This window comes from Numenius arquata, chromosome 10 (genome assembly GCF_964106895.1).
Source record: "Numenius arquata chromosome 10, bNumArq3.hap1.1, whole genome shotgun sequence".
NCBI classification, from domain to species: Eukaryota; Metazoa; Chordata; class Aves; order Charadriiformes; family Scolopacidae; genus Numenius; species Numenius arquata.
In genome coordinates this window covers 37301085-37323083 of record NC_133585.1, presented here as the reverse complement: position 1 = coordinate 37323083, position 21999 = coordinate 37301085, and the positions used below count along the sequence as shown (strand labels likewise).

The 21999-nt window shown below is 35.4% G+C and overlaps 1 protein-coding gene across 4 annotated transcripts in view; it reads right to left on the bottom strand.

The window, feature by feature from the left end:
• Positions 1-21999, bottom strand: part of PRDM5 (PR/SET domain 5) — an 84197-nt gene that overhangs the window by 12162 nt on the left and 50036 nt on the right. For all 4 annotated transcript variants that reach the window (XM_074154676.1, XM_074154677.1, XM_074154678.1 and 1 more), the window contains 2 exons: positions 20266-20359; positions 7128-7213 (listed from right to left, as the gene is read on the bottom strand). In XM_074154676.1, coding sequence (XP_074010777.1) covers positions 7128-7213; positions 20266-20359 — 180 coding nt within the window. The remainder of the gene's footprint in view (positions 1-7127; positions 7214-20265; positions 20360-21999) is intronic.

Below are 21999 nucleotides of genomic sequence, written 5' to 3'. Positions count from 1 at the left end.
AGTGAAGCAGAGTTTATTTAATCAGCCATGATGAAAACTCAATAGATGTTGATCTGCTCTTGGAAAAAGAACAGTATCAATATAAAAATACAGCTTTTCACTCTCTGAGGAAAAGATGATAATCAGTCAACATTACATAAAAAAAGTGTGAAAATATAGGTGCAGTGGGATTCAAACCTTCTATACGCTGTATACAAACACAGATTCCACAGGCAAGGAAACCACAGCACTGGCAAAGTCATCATCCTCAGACAGATGTTTGGGAACTCACTCATGTCTCACCAATAGGGAAATATAGAGAAAATCTAATATTGAAAAAAATTCAAAATTCAATCAACACCTCATATTATTTCATTACACACTGTCATGTGCACAGAAGACTATATTTAGTATGCAATGTAATATTTTTATTTTTGGCAATGGTATGCTGTTTCTGGAACATGTGACCTTTTTTAAAACTTAATACTTCCTGGGAAACACAGAACAAGTGAAATTATGTAACAATTGTCAATATTGTTCTTGCATATTTTTAAGTATTTTACTTTAATATTCTTCTGTCTTAAAAAAAAAAGAATACAGGGGGTTGTGTAAAGTTCCAAATGAGTGGGTTGGAAAGACTGTTTATCTCAGGACACAGATGGGGACAGTTTTCTTTTTGTACTATCCCAGCAGCAAGTTGAAACACTGACTTGAAAACAAAACCTCAACAGGAGAATGCCTAGCTTCCATGCTTATCATGACTTATACCTATTCCCACAAAATTCATAAGTAAAACTCAAAATTAACTCAAGGTTGGCTGTTGGACATACTGTGTCAGGCCTTGAGTCCTTAGCTTCTAAGGATATCGCTACACTGACATCACTTACATGACTGCAACCCATGCAGACATATTCATAAAAGCTTCAGACTAATGCTCTCAGCCACCACTAACAAATTAAATGTGAGATTGACAAGTTCAAGAGTTGACTTCAAAACATATCCAATACTCAGGCCACTAGATCACACCAATCCTTGCAATTTTGAGGCTACACTGCTAACAGTATCCAAGCTGCCCAGCTTCAAATGAACAAGAAAAGACAGGAGACAGCGACTCCTAGACAGTATTGTGAGCACTGACAGGTTAAGTGTTCAGAAGTTACGTAACATCAACTCCAATCTATTGGCCAGTTCCATGCAACATGTATATATATATATGTGTATGTGTACACATATCTATATAAAAAAATACACACTGACCAAGCATTTCAAGTGTGGACAAGTAAAGTCAGTTGCAGAGCTACAAAAATATGCTTATAAGTTAATTTGCTCTATTTCTTACAATAGGTGCTTTTTTATTTATATTTAAAGAGTAACGCATTCTTAAATAGTAGGCACTTATGCATGAAACACCTACCTAGTGTACCTACCACTGTAATTTTTAAACATTACCTCAGAAACATACAATTTGAGCATTACAGGCAGTAGCCTTCCAAACATCAGAAATCAGATTTTTAAACAAGCTGTAAAAATTACATGTATCTGTTATACCTTTGAAGTATAAATATGAAATAGTCAAAGCCAGGGATGAAAAAGAATTCGCAAATGGCTTCTACTCTTTCTGTTCTCCATCACTGCCACGTATTTAACTGAAACAAACTGTAATGAAACTACCATTTTCAGAAGTAATGAAAACATCAATCTGACATGACAATAACTCTGAGTACCTATCAATGACCGTATTTCCAAACATTAACAATTATATTGCAGTAACATACAATAATTTATGTACATGTTTAAGCTTAAACTATGTAATATTATGTCAGGCACTGAATAAATCATTAGAGAAGACCTGAAGTTTACTGCACTGTGAAGGTCAGAAGTTTACATGTATTTGCATTTATTTCCTCAAATCTGATACGATCTGTAAATCCATTTCATCAGGGACTTCAACGAGTTCCTCATTTATGTTTTCTTGGGCTGTTATATTTCTTCTTCTTAAGGTAAAAAATCCCAAAAGACCAAATCATAAACAAAACACATTTACTTTCATAGAAACAAATCAGTACTCAGGTGACATTTTAATATTAGGTGGTTGGTATTCTCTTCTTCTTACATTGTCAATAAGGATTTTGGCTTATCTTCTCTGTTTACTTCAGAGTTTGAGCTGACACCTGTGGCCACCCAGGTTGTATTCAGTTTAGCAGCTGCCAGACCTTAATCAACTCGCTGCAATGATTTTTCCAGCAGCCTTCCCTGATCCATAGGATCAGGTTTGACATTTAATCCCACTGGTAAAATATATCTAGATTTAATCTCTACAATGACATTTGCCATGTTCGATGTCGTATTATTACTTTTAAACTACTTGACAATTTTTCCGGCCAAAAGACCAGACTCTTTTTTCAAGATACTTACAAGAATAGCCCTTGCGAAAGAGTACTATGATTAAGTTTTTTTCCACATTGTTAGGTTTAGCTGATACAAAAATGACTCCTGGATTTATACACCTTTTTATTTATTCTTTCAATAATTCTTCTACATGCAAGAATAAATTTCAAAATAAAATGCATGTATAGGAAAGGGTAAGAAAAGGAATAGCCAACACCCTTACAATCATTTGTCTTGAAAAGTCAACACACCGGTTGCCTGAAGAGAGAAACTTCAAGTGTGACTTCCTGGCTTTTCCTCTTACAACTGACAGAAATGAACATTGCCGAACACACTACATTTATTTCATAGACTTTAGTTTTGTCTTTGTTTAAATGGCCTACGATCACAGAACAAGTTTTAGTGAATTAGTATCATGCTGAGGAGTTTCAAGCTATTTCTGCACAGGTATAGTCTTTCTTCACTAGAAAAGTTCTTATGTAGTACATAGAACACATGTCCTCTAGTGTTTATATGTGCTTTTGAAGCACACTTCTCAAATGTCCCGTTACTGTGCTTTGGTGCACAATTCCAAAATGTTTTGGATTGCATGACCTGGATCCCTTTTGGAAAAAATTAAACCAGAAGGTTTTTAATGCATTCCAGGGAGTGCTATTGTGCATTCAGTCCATAGGACCAGACTACACAGTCTGCAGTAAAATCCCTGAAACACATACAAGATAAACATCAGGTTCTCTGTGCCAACTGTTTCTTTCTACATTCCTACTACTGCATTGTACTACTTGATAACATACATATAGTCTCTCATTTCCAGAACGAAGAATTAGACCAGAACTACCCTGAGCACCAGAGAGGTGCTACAACATGACTGTGTGCATTCATTTCAAAGAAGACTTACATGTGAATAGCTCAGAATTTTCAGTTCGGGTTATATTGCTCCTGGTTAAAGATCTGAAATGCTCAAAGCTGGAAATTCAACTGTCAGTACTAAATAGAAATATGTTAGGCTATCAACCTCGCAAAGTAAACCATCTTGATAACCATAACTCTTAATCACCTCTACAAAACAGAGTAAAGACAGAATCTGACTAAAAGAACAAAAGTACTGGAGAATTCCCACCTTTTTCTCCAGGGAGTAGTATGTACCTGCTTGAGAATGAAATGGTAGGAAAGAGGAAAAGAAAGAACACCTCATGCAGTAATGACAGACCTGACTGGTCTTAAAGTACATGGCAGAAACTGTCAGTAGTTCTGCATCTTGGAGAGTGCGCAGCTTACAGCTTTGCTAGCATCCCTGTGTTCAGAGAAACCTCAAGGCAGGTAATCGCGATATTATAAAGCTACTATATATAACCTCCATGCTAAACAGCTGTTTTCTCTACTGAAAAGGGCTCTTTTGTTTGTTTCCTGGCTAATATTTTTCTAGGTTTTTTTATTTCCTCTCAACATACTGCTAAGTTAAAAATCATGCATAAACACACACAAGAATTGATTATTTAAATGTTCAATGTCTCATAATGAGATCCTGAATGTCAACCACTATGTTCCTGACAAGCATCCGTCCACTACAAGCATTAAATAAATCTTCATATTTCTGCCAAGCACACAAGTGCTCTTGCAAATAATGGCCTCTTTTCAATTTACCTCTCAGTATTTTCTTTCTCCCTCTTCCTTCTTATTCCTTCCAAATACCCAAACTTCCTTCACTACACTGTTCTTTCACTTACGTCTGAATCACACCACCTAAAATACATATTTCTTTCCCTATACCTGTACTAATATTTACTCATCTGAACAATTAAACTACAGCTTATTATCCTACAGTACTGCATGGATAATGTTCTGCAGAAGAACAGACTCAGCACAACCACTCCTTCCGACTTTAAAACCTGTGGAAGTTCATAATAAGCTTGTCTTTCTATACTGTTGCTTTTATTAGTACTACTAGTCAACTTTTTTTCCTCCTAAGACTTTAAAATTTTTAGCTATCCAGTTCTCTTCAGATATTGAATAAAGTATTGAAGTGTAAGGAAGAGGGAAACTTGGGAGAAGCAATGTTATCGTAACAGGTTTCAGTTTTCAAAATGAGCAAGTAATGTTAATGTTATCAATATTGATTCTTATTATCTCAAAGTAAAAATATTTGAGGATAAATGAATACATAATGCTATTCATGCACAAATGAGCTTCACTGTGAAGCTTCAGAATAGGAATAGCATATAAGCAGCATGGCAGCAAGAAGAATCAAAACCCCAACCCAAGGTCTAAAAAAAAAAAAAAAATATATATCTCATTGTGCCTGCATATTTTAATCCTCTAGTCTAACTGTAAAGATTTCCAGTAGTTTGCTTAGCACACTCACACACAAAAAAGGAAAACTGAAATATGACCTGTTCAGATCTAGATGATCATGATATCTGAAGTATATGAAAGCCCTCATATCACATTTGGTGTGAATTGAGTTTGTTCTTTCTGTAAGGATGATATTTTGACTACATGATACAGCAGAACATTGTCTAGACATTTTAAATGACATTTATTATGTTCTTAGTGCAATGCAAAGTCTGTGTAATCACGGCTACATATATTAAAAAGAAATCTCCACTCTATAAAATCTATTTTCCTAACTCTTCCCTTTCCTATTAGCTAAATAACAAACAATGATTGAATTGTTCTTCTGTCACTCATAAGCAGTGTTTAAATTATTTTCTTTTTCCTCCTGTTTCAATATTAATCTAAAGTCCTCAGTATGTCTTTCATTCCAATTTTATAGAAGCATTTTGGAGCCAGCCTGCAAATTTCAAAGATTTTTTTTTTTTTTTGCTTACATATAACAGAGGCAAAATATGATTACATATGGGAATATATGTAAGCAACAAGTTACATAGAAGAGGTAGTAGCAAGCAGCCAAACAAGAATAAAATACAAAATTCTCTACTAAGGTACATAATTATGTTTCAGAGCATAGCTAAGAGCAACAAACATCCCAAGAAAGTACACTCAGCTGAAGAGTAACTGTAAGTTTTCCATTCAGTGCAATTAAAAAAAAAGTCTACTTTGAAGTGACTTTTTTGGTTTTTAGATTGTTAATATATCTGAATGCCTTATTATGTGCACTGTGTCAGTAATCAGGACTGACATATACAACCATTGAAAAATTATACAGTTATCAAGAAAAAATGCACAGCTTTCCTCCACTGAGGTACTACATTTCCTAAGACTGTAGAATATGCAATCCCGCTGTAAATAACTGCTATCAGTTAATTTACAGCTTTTAAGCAATGAAGATAATGTTTGTAAAGTTCTCTAACCTCATTTAAATCACTATAGTCAGTGGAGATACTTCATTACAGACTCTAAGGACCTCTTCTTATTCTTTCTTTTTTTTTCCCTCTATTTTTTTTTCCCCTACAGAGGCTGGAGGGTTTGCTGTTTTTACTCAAACTATATGACAAATTAGGAAAAAATTAAAATTGGCACTATTTCAGAGCTGGTCTTCTTTACTGCTCCTACCATTCATAGCCATGTAGAACATATACGGTAATGAAATTTCTCCTGGTGCAAAAAGAGTAATATGGGACAGTAACAACAGAAAATATTTTACAACACTTTCTAAAGTGATTTAATAGCTGGAAAGAAGGAGAAACAATTAACAACATGGGATTAGCCTGCTCCCAACGAACCACCAGTTTGTATTGTACAAACTACTATAACTTTTAAATGAAAGCTTGGGATACACAAGCTAAAACTTTATCTAGGACCACCAGTTAATACTGTCAAGACCTAGGTAGAATGGTAGAAAGTTAAACAAACAGGATTGCTCTTATCCTTACTTATTTAGAAAGCTAGTCTGTGTGCAAATTTGCATATGGAGACTACTAACTTAACTATTACCCACCCTATATCCTAATAAAGAATTTTCTCAGTTTGGCCTCAAGGCTGCCTTTATTTCTGTAAGCAGTAACAGCTCCCAAGGAAATACTACTAAAACCTACAGTTTACTTTTTGTTTGTTTTCTTATGGTGAATGGGAAGGGCAGAGGCAGGTGGTACATTCAATGCTAGACCAGCCTAACTTCACCTGTAGACCTCCCTTCACTAAGGGAATTCACATCTGGCTGTTTGAAGACAGTTCTCCATCTCTTTGCTGACTGAGTGGAGCCAAGACCTCATCTTTGTCCTCTAGTAAATATACATACATGGCAAGACTTTTTCCTAGAACAGGGAACTTTGTGTTAACTAAGAGTCAAGGTTCAAAAATAATCTTGGAGACATCTGCAATTTGCCTTTTATTTTGCCTTGAGTTAAATAAAAATTAAATAAAGTCATTTTGCAGCTTAATATTTGTCATTAGTTAGTAAAGTACAGCCTCTACAGAAGCTCACAGTGACTGGATTCTAAGGAGACAGTAAGAATCAAAGCGCTGGATACCGAAGTTTCAAGAATTCAAGCCTTTTCAGAATTGTTTACTCAGTAAACAATCACAAGCATTACTTTATATCTATAAACAAGAAGAAACTGGTACTGCTATTATTTCAACATGTAAAAAATTGAACACAGAAAAAATAGAAGGTCAGTAAGGGAGTCATAATAAGAATTTACCAGTTAATAACATGAATCTTTGCCTCTTATTTTGATAAGTATAAAATACCTTGGTTGGTATAGCCTAATCTCTACACAAATAGTAAATATTTACTTTTTTCCCCCCTACATGATTCATAGACAATTCTCAAGTAACAATAAAAACTAAGCTACACTTACCCTTGTGTGGGTACGAATATGCATCTTCAATCCATCATTCTTGCTAAAAGCTTTGTCACAGTAAGGACACTGGTAAGGACGCTCACCTGAGAACAAGAAAAACATTAAAATCCCTAAGTATGGCCTGAGGACATGAAGGCCTTGCAGCACGGTTATTTGTCAAACTGAGGTACTTTTTTCTGGCTTTGACTTCACACTCAGTTCAAACAAAAGAGATATAAGCATTAGGAAAATTACAAATAAAGGTCCACCTGAGCAGGATGCAGGGCTGGATCAAAACATCCCTCTTTGCTGCTTCTAGCAGCATATGAATACACAGAGAGAGCCTTGGGGGAAAAAAAAAAAAAAAAAAAAAAAAAGAAAAAAGAAAACACCTACTGCCCTTGCTCAAATCACATTCTACAGTGACTTACACATGGTGACTTTTATGGTTAGGCATTAACTGCTCCCAAGTATTTCTTCCATTTCACATCTGGTCATTATTAGAGCCCTCTGGGTGTCAGAATCCCAGTGAAATATAAAAACCACTCTTCTTTTAATGCTGTGTCTGAACTAACTGTGTTAGAATCTAGTTAATCAGAAGTTTCTGCAATTTTTATGTTGCAATTTATGACTGAAATGGAACTAGAAGGATCTTAGCCTCTCCCTTGCAGCATCCCATATCTTAAAAGGTATTTAGTTTAATGCTCCATTAAACTGGTGTCATTTAGCATCGATTTTCTCAAACTCACATTAGTGTAATGTGGATACTGAGCTATTCAGAATCAAAGAGTGAAGAGTTTCTAAGGTAGCTCCATGATTAGGAAGAAGTGATAAAGCTTTGTAATTCCCCAAGGGCATTTTCATTTTTAACTTCTTAGGCAATCTGCTGGAATCCAAGTCCATTGCCTCCTCTTACTGTATGCAACACTTTAAGAGCAAATATCAGGCTATTTCTAGCACAAAAACAGAGTTAACGAATTAACACACAGTAACTATTTATCTATTAACCAAAGGGAATTTGTTCTAGTCAATCATAATGCTGAAGGTGTGTCAGACCTTTATTTGAAAATACAATTTAAGTAAAGCCTATTCTACTAACTCAACACACAGCTTTCTGTTCATGAAAGAATCTTTGCGTGTATAGAGATTTAACATAATCCAAATGTCAAACACTTATTAACACTCATACTCAATCCTGGAAAACAGGTAAGTAAGATTAACTACATTTTACAGTTAAAAAAAAAAAAAAAAAAACAGCAGACATATTTCACTGATATGCCAAAGATCAGAGTGCAAGAGAGCGGCAGTAACAGAGATAAGCAGTTAAAGCTCCACAGTCCTGACTTGGAGAAAGGAAGCCTCATCCCTCATCTTTTCTCCACGAGTGTTCCTCCATGATTGCTCAGAGGGAAGATACTGGATATTTTCTTTCTTGGGAACAAGATGTCAAAGGATCACAAAAAGTATGTAACGGAGACAGCTTACAGAAACAGCTCTTGAGAAAGACTGATTGTGAATACAGTACAGCCGATCAACTGATAGCCACTGTTGTTATATCTCCATATAGTGCCAGGTTGTGTAGAGATTTGAGGGCAGCTGAGATTAGACGATTATTTAAGTATGGGGATAAGGGAAAAATAATTATTTAGTAGATAAACTATTCTGTTCTTTTCTGTCTTTTATTACTGTTTAGATAACTGTTAATGACAAGAGCAAAAAACTGTGTAGCAAAGTACTTTTGAAATACAAATGTTTTTCTTCTGTATTCTGCCATCTCTCTCAGAAAGCACAATTCACACAATTGTGTGAATTTGGCTTTTTTTTTTTTTGGATGATGACAACAAGTGCTGTGTTATATCTGTGTTTTCATTGAGCAGTTTGAAATATGATACTCTCTCTCATGACCCTCGATGTCTTTAATCCATGCCTCCGAAATTCAAACACTCCAACAGTTGTCAGTACTCAAATATTTAATTAATTCAGCCGACATTTTTATGTTTTAGGGCTTTTGAATGTAGAAGTTAAAGCGCTCAGCAGTTTGCAAGCAGATGAGTGTTGACAGGTAGGAGTTGTACCCTCCCTCCCTCTCTCCCCCATTCTCGAGTCTCCTTAAAGAGAAAGACTTTTGCTTTCAAAGGATGGCTTTGAGCTTGTCTGAAATGGATTAACAGTGTGCTTCAGAAATTAACCATGGAGACCATGGTACTTGATAAGTTCTTAAGAGCTTTCAGCAGATGCCAGTAGAGGGCAACAGTATGACTTCATATCAACACGTTACACCTGAAAAAATTCTGGCTTCAAGCAGCTGCTATGTACTGTAAATTTTCAAAAATCTCTGCTGTTCCAAAAATCGAGTTTCCTATGTAACACAGACTGCAAACTCTGACTTGATATTGATGCTTGGTAACATTCTTTTTTCTAAATTATATAAACAACTTCTCATGCACTTGTGCCATTAAAAATTGTCAGCAAAACAACCAAAAAGATGACCCCAAGTAACTTTACTGTTGCTCTTACGTTATTTTCTTTCACCTGATCTTTGTAGCCTGTATGCCCAAAATACATACAAGTGCTCTTGTGCTTACATAAACAACGGTTTCCCCTGTGAATACACAGCTTTTAAATGCATAACTGACCTTCTACCTCAAAGAGTTTTATGATTTTATAAAATTAACTGTGGGCCAACAAATCTATGCTCGCAACCGCCATGTTTCTTAGAATAAATTTCTTAGTCTTGCTAACCAGTCCATAGACAAGTTTGTGCCACTATTTAATAAATATATGGATATTTATATTTTTTTTAAATAAAAAAAATACTCGTATTTTAAGATTATTTGATCTGTGAACAAGAGTAAGATTCCCCTCATTTGACACCAGCCATGTGAAAATATTATGTCTAATTTTAACTAGTTGTTCTAAATCCCAAGAATAAAAGAAAGAAAGAATGAATCGCTCTCCGGAAAGGGCCTGACTGTTGTCTTAGAACTGAATTAACTGCCCTCTGGCAATACATGTTTTTCTCTGTTTGCTGTATCAGGAGCCTTTAATGTGATTTATATAAAAAAATATGGATAATGTAGGGGCAAAATCTTTTAACTTCCAAATACACTACAAAGCTTTAACCCTAACACTTCACATTTGGAAAATATCTGGAAAAAAAAGGCCTGACCTTCTATGTTGTTGCTCGCAACTCTGAGACTACAATCCGCCCTTTTCACTAAAACATTTCAGCAGGCTTTCTTCTTCAGTACAGTATCAAAATCCAGTAGGCATATTAAATACATCTTAACTTGACAGTTTGTCCAGTCAACATGCCCAGAAGTAACGTCGTGAATGCAACAATAACTAAGAACAATTACCGCCATTAAAATAGCAAAACATTCAAGTAAGACAGATGTAACAAATGCGATGTTTAACCTCAAGTTACAGCTGACTGTTATGTCCTTGCTGTCCAAGAACAAACTGCTCAACACATTAATGGCACTTCTGTACAAATAACCCCAAATAAATAATCCGTGGATAAACTGCAGTGGATTTAATATAATTCAAAGTCTAGACATTCTACTTCCAGATTTCGTATGAACAAAAACAAAGCTTTTAACATAATAAAAATAAATGTAACCCTAATACAAGGATTACAAAAACCAATACCATGATTGAAAACCATATGGGATTTTGATCTGAAAACATGTCATGATAGAATTTATATCTTTTTTTTCCTCAAGTGTGTTCATCTCTAGCTTGAGATCACAATACCTACTAGACCTTAACGTAGCATAAAAAGCTAAACACCAGATTCTTCCATTCCAGTTCAACTCAGGATGGACAGTTTCCTATGAGACATTTGCAATCAAAGGTGCCGTAAGGCAATATTTACAGTGAGTTTAGCACCCAGATTTCCCAAATTCTGATACCCCTGAGAGTAAAGCAATTAAGAAACAAAACAAAATACGTATTAGTTTTACAAGACTTCAGTGGGTAGAGCTAGACATTTAATAAAGACTTGGAGACACAATAATTCAAATTAGTCTCATGTGTTGCTATTTTCACACTGTATTTTGCATTCTCTCTAGTCAGTTTAGCCACAAAAAAAGCTAATTACAAAATCAGGAAGAAACCTGATATAAACACCAATGTTAGTGGTTACTTTGAAACAATGACCTCAAGTAAAATCAAACAAATATGTACTTTGCAGGTGGCAAATATATTCCCACCAAATTAAACATGCAACATAGAAATAGTCCTAATGCGAAAACAGGAACAAAAGGTCTGAAGAGAACCACAAACCAAAAAAGAACAGAGGCAATGAGAAGAAGGTAAACGGCATGCTGAAGCGTGCATTTGATGAACTACTACATTCAGTTTTGGAAGCAGTCTCACACAGCTCTTTCAAACTACATGAGCATTACTTCTATTTTATTCTGTTAAATTTGAAGTCATATTTACTGTCCTCATTCGCATGCAGGTTGCTTGGTCACTTATATACGATTGTCAGGTATGTACGTTAGCCTTTATGTATGAAATCCCTGGCTTTGTGTCTTTATTGGAACTAAACTGCTGTATTAAGAAATGAAGAATTTTAATTACACAGCAAAATTATCAAGGTTTTTTTCTATACTTTCTAATATGTCTGTGCTTGGTCAGCTGTGGTATTCAGTGCCACTGGTCTAGGTCAGCACTCACAAACATCAAAAAAAGACTTATGACAGACTGCACTGAACATCAGGTCATATGCAGCATGTGTAACTTAAAGGAATTGTTTTCTTCTATTTTCTTAAAAGAAATTAACATTATTATGGCAATATGGTCCCTCAGAATCTTCCACAGATCATTTATCATCTTCTAAATATAGCTCTTTTTCAGATGCTGAACTACTTACTATAAAGATTAGAAGATTATATATATATATTATTTTTTAAAGAAATTTGAGTGTATTATTTGAAAATGTCAATTTTTGTAACAGTTACAGTTAAGTATAAGCCTTTTTAAAGGCTCAACTTCTGACTGGGGTAGGGGAGAGGGGAAGAAGGTAGACTCCACCATTGCCCAACTGCGGTGGAAAAAAGGCAGCTCACCTGGGGAGGAATTTGGAGGCAAGGGGGCCATCTGGATCACACATGCAACACTCCATACCAGGTGATCAACAGGGCAGCCCAGAATGGGAATTGCAAGAAGACTTTTTTAGTCAGAGATAATCTGGGGTGATGACAGCATTCAACAGCAAGTAAGGATGGGCAAAAGGTTAACGGATATAACAAAACTATAATCTGTGACATATGCTTTAGAACATTAACTGTTCATATAGAGCACGTGACAGCTTTACACATTTATCCTCAACTGCTGTTGCTCTGTATATAGTGTTCCCATCAAATTAAAAAGGAAGTTTGTGTCCTTAACTGTACAGAATTCAGTTAATGCACTATGCAAATACATACATACACACACACACACACAGACAGAAGAAGCCTAAGTACACAGAACTGAATTTCTCCTACATGAAAAGAACTTCATCAGGAATTAAAATTAAGTGAAATAGGAACTCAAGGAACAAAGTGATTTCAACAGAACTTGAATTAGAAAGTGCTGAAAAAACAATTATTGAATGAAGATTAAATATTGACACTTTAAGAAAATATTCAGTAAATTTCACCACCTTGGTGTTGTACAGCATGTCAAATGGTCCTTTAGAAGACAAACATTTCTTCAAAATAATAGAATTTCCTCTTGTGTAGATGTGACAGTTTCCTAGAAACCAAGTAGCATTTTCAAAAGCATTTAATACCCTAGGTCTCTCAAGCTTTTTTAATAATTTTGACCAGGGATTCTAGGAAGGGAAAATAATGGGAGAGTAATCAAGAAACTTGGCAAACTGCAGCAGCTAGCTGCTCTCTTTACAACACCTGGACTAGTTTTAATCTGAACTAGACAATAAAAAACAGTGATCTGGCATACACAACGTTCTGGCCTGCCCAATTTTCAACCATTAAACACTCAAAATTCAGTACTTTAGAAGGTACAGAAGTACCCACCAAGGAGTAGCTTTCTCTTGCCAAGAACCAAACAACTTTGTAGTTTGAAAGACACAATACTTGGGGATGTCAGCTGAGACAAGACCCAGAAACATCAAATATATGCGTAATTCTACACTCATAGTCAGCCAGATAAAGGAAGGGACAGCTCTTTGACTGCTCTGAGAAAACTCCTGTTGCCTGAGAGAAATGGAAAGACAATACATAGGTATGGGTCAATTAGACACATTTCTTACTCATTCTTCATTTTAACCAACGTTCAAACTTGGCAGACTCTAAAGAGAAGAAATTAAATATTTCTGCTTTTTTTTTTTTCTCACTGATGATCAACAAAACTCAGCCCGTGTGTTTGTGAATGTCTTCTAACCAAACTCCAATACTTGTGTATTTTCCAGGCAGAAGGGAGAACTAGAATTGCTTTTATGAGTCAACCAAATGCATTTGCCACTCACTAAAAATGGACACATATTTAATAAGAAAAAAACTCAAACGCTATTCTTCTCAAAATAAGGGAAAACCAGATTGCTTGAACCATTTTTTTTTTCTACTAACACTCTTTCTTGGAAGTACTTAGTCATGCCTTATTCTTTGAGGCGCAGAAGCAGTATTTTTTCACAGCTGAGGTTTTTCTGCAAAGTTTTGGGTTTATTCAGAGAATTCAGATTACTTGTATTTAAGACCAATAGTCAAAATGTTTGCCCTATCTGGTCCATAAAAATTATCATGATATAACTTAGGTTTTAGCTATTTGTAACTAAATGAATTATAAAGACTAGTAAAGGACCCTACAAAATAAGGCGGCTATCTGAATCTGTACAGTAAAGCCTGAACTACCATTATTAATTATTTACAGACTTTCATCAGTTCTACAGTGGTATTAAGATTTTAGTCACAAATAAAAAACCCAACACACTTACTTTAAAAAATAAAACAGTTTCATTCTTTGCATCTATCAAATTAAGCAATTTGGTTTCCCCATGAATGGAGCATTAAAATCTATGACTTCGGTGAACCCAATGGTCAACCAAATCTTTTAAAGTAAACGCATTACTCAATCAGTATTTCATTTGATCTAAAGATGTCACTAGGATTCAAATAATCTATCCCTTATAAGAACATTTCTTCATTCATGGAAGCAGCCAACAAGAAGCTGACAGCTGCATGAAACTTTACAGGTACTTTTAAAGATTTAACTGTTGTCTGGAGATAAATAGGACAATGATGTATAAACTGAAAGGTTTAGAAATGCAGAATGCTTACCTTTGAGGCCTTCTGCAAGCTCCTTTAAATTCGGTAGATAAAAGAGAGATCATTTATAAGTTATTGAATAGAAACAACCTATCTGTAGACATTTGCAAGCTGTTCACTGACTAGATACAGATACATTTTTTCACATACTCCATTGTGATATAAAAGAAAGTTCCTTCGAGCTTCCCTTTTATCTATTTTTTTTAAGGTAGGAAAATATAAATTACTTATAATTTACCAGAAGATTTGCTAGGATGAGGATCCTGGCTGTACATTATTTCTAATGTACATGAATAAATAGTTGCCTGTTTAGCTATTAAAACTTTAGAGACATATTTTACACAGCAATAAACAAGAGTTATACTGTATGTCAACTCATTACTTCCTTCAACTACTCTGAAGTCTTTTATGCCCATAGATGACTGAACTACTGTTTAATAACCAAAGACTTTTATTATTATAACCCCACAACTAATATTTTGTTTGGTTACTCAGGAATTTTTACATGGAAGTGCCAAATATGGACCTAGATTTTTATATAGTTGGACCTTAAATATTTTAAATATGCTCAAATGCTTAACCAAATTGTACAAATGTGACTACAATGGCAAAGTTAGGACCATAAGATCAGGCTCTCAATGCAGAGACATCTCAAGAAGGCAATCAGCACCTAAAGTTATAGGGGACCAGTATGATGAAATGTTTTCACAAGATTATGAAACAGTCTTAATTATGAAAATGGAAATTGAAAAGGTAAGCTTAACTGTGTTGACACAAAGGATATAGAAGTCCATGGTCTGAATGCTTTTTGCTGTTTTAATGTAATCTCATGGTATTATCTTTTACTCATGTATACGGTAACAAAAAAGAACCTTCTCACCTCGTGCTTACAAAATAAAACGGCTTTTTCCACATACCAAAGAATATAACATGTAAGAATGCCACATTAATTCATGGGTTTTAAATGGCTTAGAATAGAAACATTAATCTTTTCAGAAAACATTAGGACAGATCATAGAACAGTTTAGGTTGGAAAGGACCTTTAACGGTTATCTAGTCCAACCCCCCTGCAATGAGCAGGGACATCCTCCACTACATCAGGTTGCTCAGAGCCCCATCCAGCACAACCTTTAATGTTTCCAGGGATGGGGCATCTACCACCTGTCCAGGCAACCTGTGCAGTCATATATCCGGGCAAGATATAAAGTCATAGTTATGTTAGTGGCTACTTATCAGAACTTTGACTAACTGTGATAGAAAAAGCAAAGTAAGGTTACATTTTAACCTATATTTGCATGTGTAAGAATTTTCTGGAAGACATGTATGGTCATTAGTGGTCTCTCACCAGTCCCTACATAATGGAGTACAGTTAAAACATTTGAGTCTCTTAACTCAGTAATAAATTTACCTGCAAATATAAAATACCTCACAACAACTTTCACTGTTGCACAACTTGATGTGCTAGATCCCAAAGACGGAAGGGATTAGGATACAACTAATTAGGAAAGTAACAGTATAAAAATCAGACAGATCAAATACACGTGTGTAGATATATATATATATTACACAAGCACACACAAACACACACCCCAGACAGCAATTAACAGATTTAAATAGCTATGTCTATGTCAAGCGAAGCTACACAAACTGCAAGCCAGTAACTGTTAACACTGAAAGTTGCTTGAAACTTTAGGGAAGTAATTAACCTCCTGGCTCCCAGTTTTCAAGCCCAAGGAGCAGGCCATAGAATTTCTTTTACAATTTATGAACTAGCCAAGGAATTTATATCACAGTCAGAGGATTCTTTTGCTGAATTAACCCCAGCTCCCTCTGACCCTAAGAAGTCATAAACCAACAGGATACAGCAGAGGGAGAATGTGCTATAGTGTTTCAGCTGACCTACAGAGCGCTGCCTCTGTCATGCCAAGGCTGGAAACCCAGATGATGAATTACAGAGCAATATGCAAGGTTCAGATGCAAACATCAACCCCTTCCCTCTATACATGCACATGCAGACACGTTCACTCACCCCAAACCAGTTCAGTTTCTGCAAAAGGCCAAGTACTGTTAGGGCTCATTTACAGAGTCTTACTCTAAGATAAAAGAGGCAAGAAAATTGCTTATTGAGGAAGCGTGCATACGTCTGTGAGTAGCAATATGTAAGAACACATGCTGTGTATTAAATAAAAGCCAGAAACCCACTGAGCTTCTCTTTTTGTATACGGATTATTAAGCATATCAAAAGTACAATTCCAAAGCAGAAGCAGGAGGGTAACCAAGAACCTTGGTTTTTATAAAGAACAGCTTTATAAATTAAAAAAAAGGATAAAAATCGATATACAAGTCTCTTGAGAAAGAACTCTGCCTGGCTTTATTTTGTAAATACAGAACAAAGCCTCTTATTCAAAGTAGCTAATAAAACAAAGTCTAGCTGACCACGTGCACAGAAAATGGGATAACACAAATGACTGCAACAGGACCTCAAATCTAATCAGCTGTAATGACTAAGACATGAAGGTCTTTGCAATATTTACACTTATGGTTTACTGCTTGGTGGTACCGAAAGCTTAGCCCCAGCTGAAGGCTTATTCACAAAGATGAATCATCTCTTGAAAACAGACAGTGGCTGGTTGTTTCACCTCTATCTCAGAATGAAAAGTGATACTTTGAAGTCTGACCAAAAAAAAAAGAAAAAAAAGAGGGCACAGTTTTGAATTGATTAATTCAAAACCACAGGATTTAATAGACATCAAGAGCATGAAGTATTCAACACTGCAACATTTAGAAACCAAACGTCCATCACTGAGTAAGATAAGTTTGTGGTTCCACTGTTTGATGAACTGAAAACTTCTTACTGCTCAGAAAATCCCTAAAAAGTTGACAACAATTTTCACAATGTAGCAAACTTTATTACTAAAAGCCATCAAAGGAGTACTCAACTTTTTTGTACCATTCGCAGACAACACGGATTCTGTTCACCAGCTACCCTTACTTTCTTTGTAAATGATGCAAGCTATTCCTCAGAAAGCTGTGCTTCCTCGGGCCCACTGAACTTTGAACGATGATTTCCTCTTGTTATTAGTCTGCATGTATCATGATCGTGAACAACTTGGCTGAAGTCTTCAGGTACAGCACAAGTCAAAACCACCTCTCCAGAAGTACAACATGAACCTAACTACAGCCTTTTCTCACCAAACTTCACATAAGGCACTTTGCCATATAACTTACATTTTTTTTTTTTCAAACCACAAGTCACAACTTAGCAACAACTCCACCTTTCCCCCCCTCCATTTCATCATGACAATTGAGAAATGGTCAGCAACCATAACAGAGTGGCATCAAAAACAACCATAAAAATGCATTTCACTTGATTCTCACAGTGAAGAATGTGAATCACAAAATTCTCCACCAAAAAAGTGATTGACATCACAACAGCGGCTAGACTAGAAGAGGAAAGGATCAGTTTATTTATCACAGGTCATTACAAATGAATTTAGCAAGGCATTTTTCCTGAATGAGTAACTCTTGAAAATGCATGCTTCTAGCTTTTTAGGTAAAGCAAGAAGCCTTGAAAGTTTCCCTCCTTCTGCAGCGTTATTCTTTCATAAGTTGCTTTCACACTGCGTATTCCCCTAATTCCAATGTGTATCATCTCCTGGCAAGGTAGTTTCTCCCACCACGTTTAATTTGCAAGTGTACTGGAAATCTTCAGTGCCCTTCTACTTCTATTAAGTTCAAAATGTCATAGCTTACTGTTTCTTGTATAATAGTGCCTACAAACTTTGCAAGGCTCTATGGTCAAGGTTAGAGGTCTCTGGTGTGTGGTTTCATGAAACTCACCTTAGCTTAACTCCTAAATTTAGGAAAGCCTGCTTGAGAGCGCCAAAATATTAAATGTTACTGGTAGCAGCACATGTGTGAAAAGCATTTTCACTCAGACAGCTATAAAGCATTTTCCCAAGAGCTATCTCCGCTATCAACTTGAAAAACTAGGGCCCTTCTACTCTGTGCAAACTGATGTGTAACACTGACAGCACTCAAAAAAACATACCTAACATTTAAGGAAAAGGCCTGTGAAATACGGAAAAATAAAAGTACCACTCTAGTAAAGGCAATAAAGTAGACTTGCCTGCAAGAAACATTGGAATGTGAATTTGGAGATTTTAATGAAGAATTAGAGTGACATTTTAATATTCCTTTAAGCATTAGGGGAAAAAAAAACCCCAACTTGTAACAGTCCAAGTTTTCATGAAACTCTAGTATGCCAAAATATCAGAAAATTAAAGGGTAATGTAGCTCCTCTTTGGATGGACAAGGTAAGGTAAAGAAATAGCTATAATTAAAACTGCAAAATAACTTCATAAAAAAGTTAGCACAGATTAGAAATCGAGGCAGTCATATTTGTAGAAGGCTGGACTGATGTGATAAGTGACTAACAATACTATTGAATTGCTTCCTTTTACTCTTGTCTACCAGATTCATTAAAGCACAGCCCAGGTGGGTAAGTTGTTGGTCCTCCCAAAAGGCACAGTCCCCAAGTGTTCTTTAAATCCTCATACCACGTGCTCCATAAGTGTTGGGTGGTTGGTTTTTTTTCCTTCCTCTTCTCTGCATCTTCAGGAAGGCAAAAAAAAAAAGAAGAGAAACCCATAGCTTACGGGACAGAAGACTGAAGAGAAAAACAGAACAGGTGAGACTTGTCAGGAAGGACTTTGAAAGGAGTTGATAAGGTGAAGTTGTAGAAGAAAAAACAAGAATAAAGAGGAGGAACGGACCTAACTGCTGCATTGTGATTCTGTGTCTTGCCAGCTTTGACCTTCAGTGTCTTTTGTGTCTAAGATTATACAGTGTATGCAAACCATCTGAGCAGAATGCATATACACTTGCTTATATGTATATATTCTTATACAGCTGCTATGAGGGATAAATGTTCCAAACATGGAATTTAGTAAAGAATAAGAGATAAAGATAGAAGTCAATTTTAGTCTTTTATCCTGACTACAAGACCAGGATAAAAATTTGCTAGTGTCTATAGCAGTCAAATCCAAAAATCACAATATATCAAAAACTAGTAAAACCTGTAATCTTAACAGGTGGTTTTGATAGATTGACATGATTAAGACTTTTACAAACATAGTAGAAATCCAAGTGATTAAACACACCAATTCTGTCATCTCCCTGCAAACCAAATTTGCTTATGCAAAGTGAATAGAATGTCATAAGAAGGTTATTTGTTAACTGATGCTTTGACTGCCAAAGGCAAATCTATACCATTTTATGTTGGAAACAAATCATCACAAAGAAATGCCCTTCACTTGCCTGCCGCTTATTTGAAATGAAAACGTAAGGTCACAAAACAAAACCTATCAACATGACAACACAACTAATGTACTTTCAGTGTTCACAGAAGCACAAATATAATAGGATACGCAAACGGTAATGCAATCTGGGTGGCAATATAAAAAAAGTTACATAACTCAGACCCAGGAATATTAGAAGATCAATGCAATGAGTCAGATGTTGCAACAGAAAATAAATTTTGAGTTAAAGCATGGTCAAGGTAAAACATTTGGGTAACATGTAGGTTGTGATAAGGTCAGAAGTTACATTAATATGAAATCAGAGTTTCAAAACACCCTAGAAGTGGCAGAGATGAATGAACTCATATATACATATAAATATTCATATATACACATTCATGTATAATTACCGTTGAGAAGATAATCCAGTTAAGCAGGTAAAATGTCTGAAAAAGATGCTCTTAGGCCCACCTGCAAATTTGATTACTGTTTGTAGATGGACAAACTGTGGACATACTTACAGATACCTTGTTATACATTTAGAAAGTCTTCTGTTCATTACAATAAACAACACTGTACCTGTATGGCTTCGAATATGAACTCTCAGTGTTCCATTGCTTGCAAACTTCTGTCCGCAATACGGGCAAATCTTCTCTTTTTCTCCTGTGTGAGTCTACATGTAGTGGGAAGGACAAAAATGAAAGCTTCAGCATAGCTTCAAAAGAAGTGAAATATGGAATATTTTAACTGTACTGACATTGACCACTATTATCTCCATTATATATTTTATACCATCATATCAGGCAGAGATTCTAAGGAATTAGGTGTAAGTGTTCTTTCAATTTTCTTTTAAAATTTCTAAACAAATTTCATTATTAATGGCAAAATAAACTGGCTTTTCAGTTCCCAAGTTTACTATTTCCTAAATAGTTACTGTTAAAAGGGCACATTTCACCTTTGTGTATTTTCATGATTCCAAGAGTAAGACACTTGTTCTTCAGTTTGATACCTGTGATAGTGGTTTCTATACAGCAAATAATAATTCTGTTACCTAATAAAATTAATCTTCATAAATAGGTCTATTTTTAAGCTTATAATTTCACAGAATTTTTATTACATTATGAAGTGTAGTGAAAAGAGTTTACCTAACGCAGTATAACTTTCCCTGTTGAAAACTTGAACTGGAGCTTTAAAATGTTTCTATGGAGATTTGTGTGTATGATTTCTGAGTGTCTCATAGGAATGAAACACAGCCATCAGTTCATCTGAGGTATGACAAACAGCACTACTTCAAAGTGCAAGTTCTCAGTGATTTCAGTCAACACAAATTGCATACTGGATCCTATCTAGTTTGTAATAAATCCTAGAATCAGATTGCATTTAGAGAATTGATCAAGAGACGTATATTGCAATTGTCAACAACACTAAATCATACACTGAGCTTATCTTTTGCAATCAAGCTTTTAAGGCTAGAGCACCTTGCTGATATAAGAAATATTTCAAAATGGGGGAAAAAAACCAAAACCACAACTCTCCCATCTGAGCCATGCAGTCAACAGCCAGACCACCATGAAGTAAGTTACATACATAGGTTCTCATCATTTCTCACACTGTACTTTCAATGCCCAATTCTGAAGATTTATCAGCCTATTGAATAACTTTAACTGTGAATGCTCTTTTAGCAGAGAATTTTTGATTACTTCATTTATAAGTGTTAATTTAAATGGCATAAGCGAATTAAACATTAAATTATTTGTACAGTTGGCTATTTAGGTTTCAAGCTTTGCACCTGACTCTCTTCAGATAAGGAAATTAATTCTTATTTTTACGAAAGACATTGAAGTGATATAAAATTCTTCATTACATTATAAAAACTTTACCTCACATAGTACATATGCTTAAGCTGAAGAAGAATAAATGAAATATCATTTCAATACTAGACGGACTTGCAGAGTTTTCATTCCCTGACATTAGCGACATGAATGTTAAATCCCTCTTGATTAGGATAGAGTTCTTTAGAAATCACTTATATCTCCAACAGCAACATTGAGGAATACCAGACAGACAGCTGCCTGGTATTCATTCCAAACAACTAAAAAACCAAAGGATTTCCAGAAGCAATACATTACAACTACAAGGCCCACAAACATACAGCAAGTCCTAGTCTGACAACAGCACAAAACAATAGTAATTACAGTTAAGAAGGAATGTCAAAGAAAGAATAGTGATAAACGATAAACAGTAGCTGCTTCCCATTAAAACACAACTACATAGATGAATAAGGCCACTTTTAACATAAAATACTAAGTCATA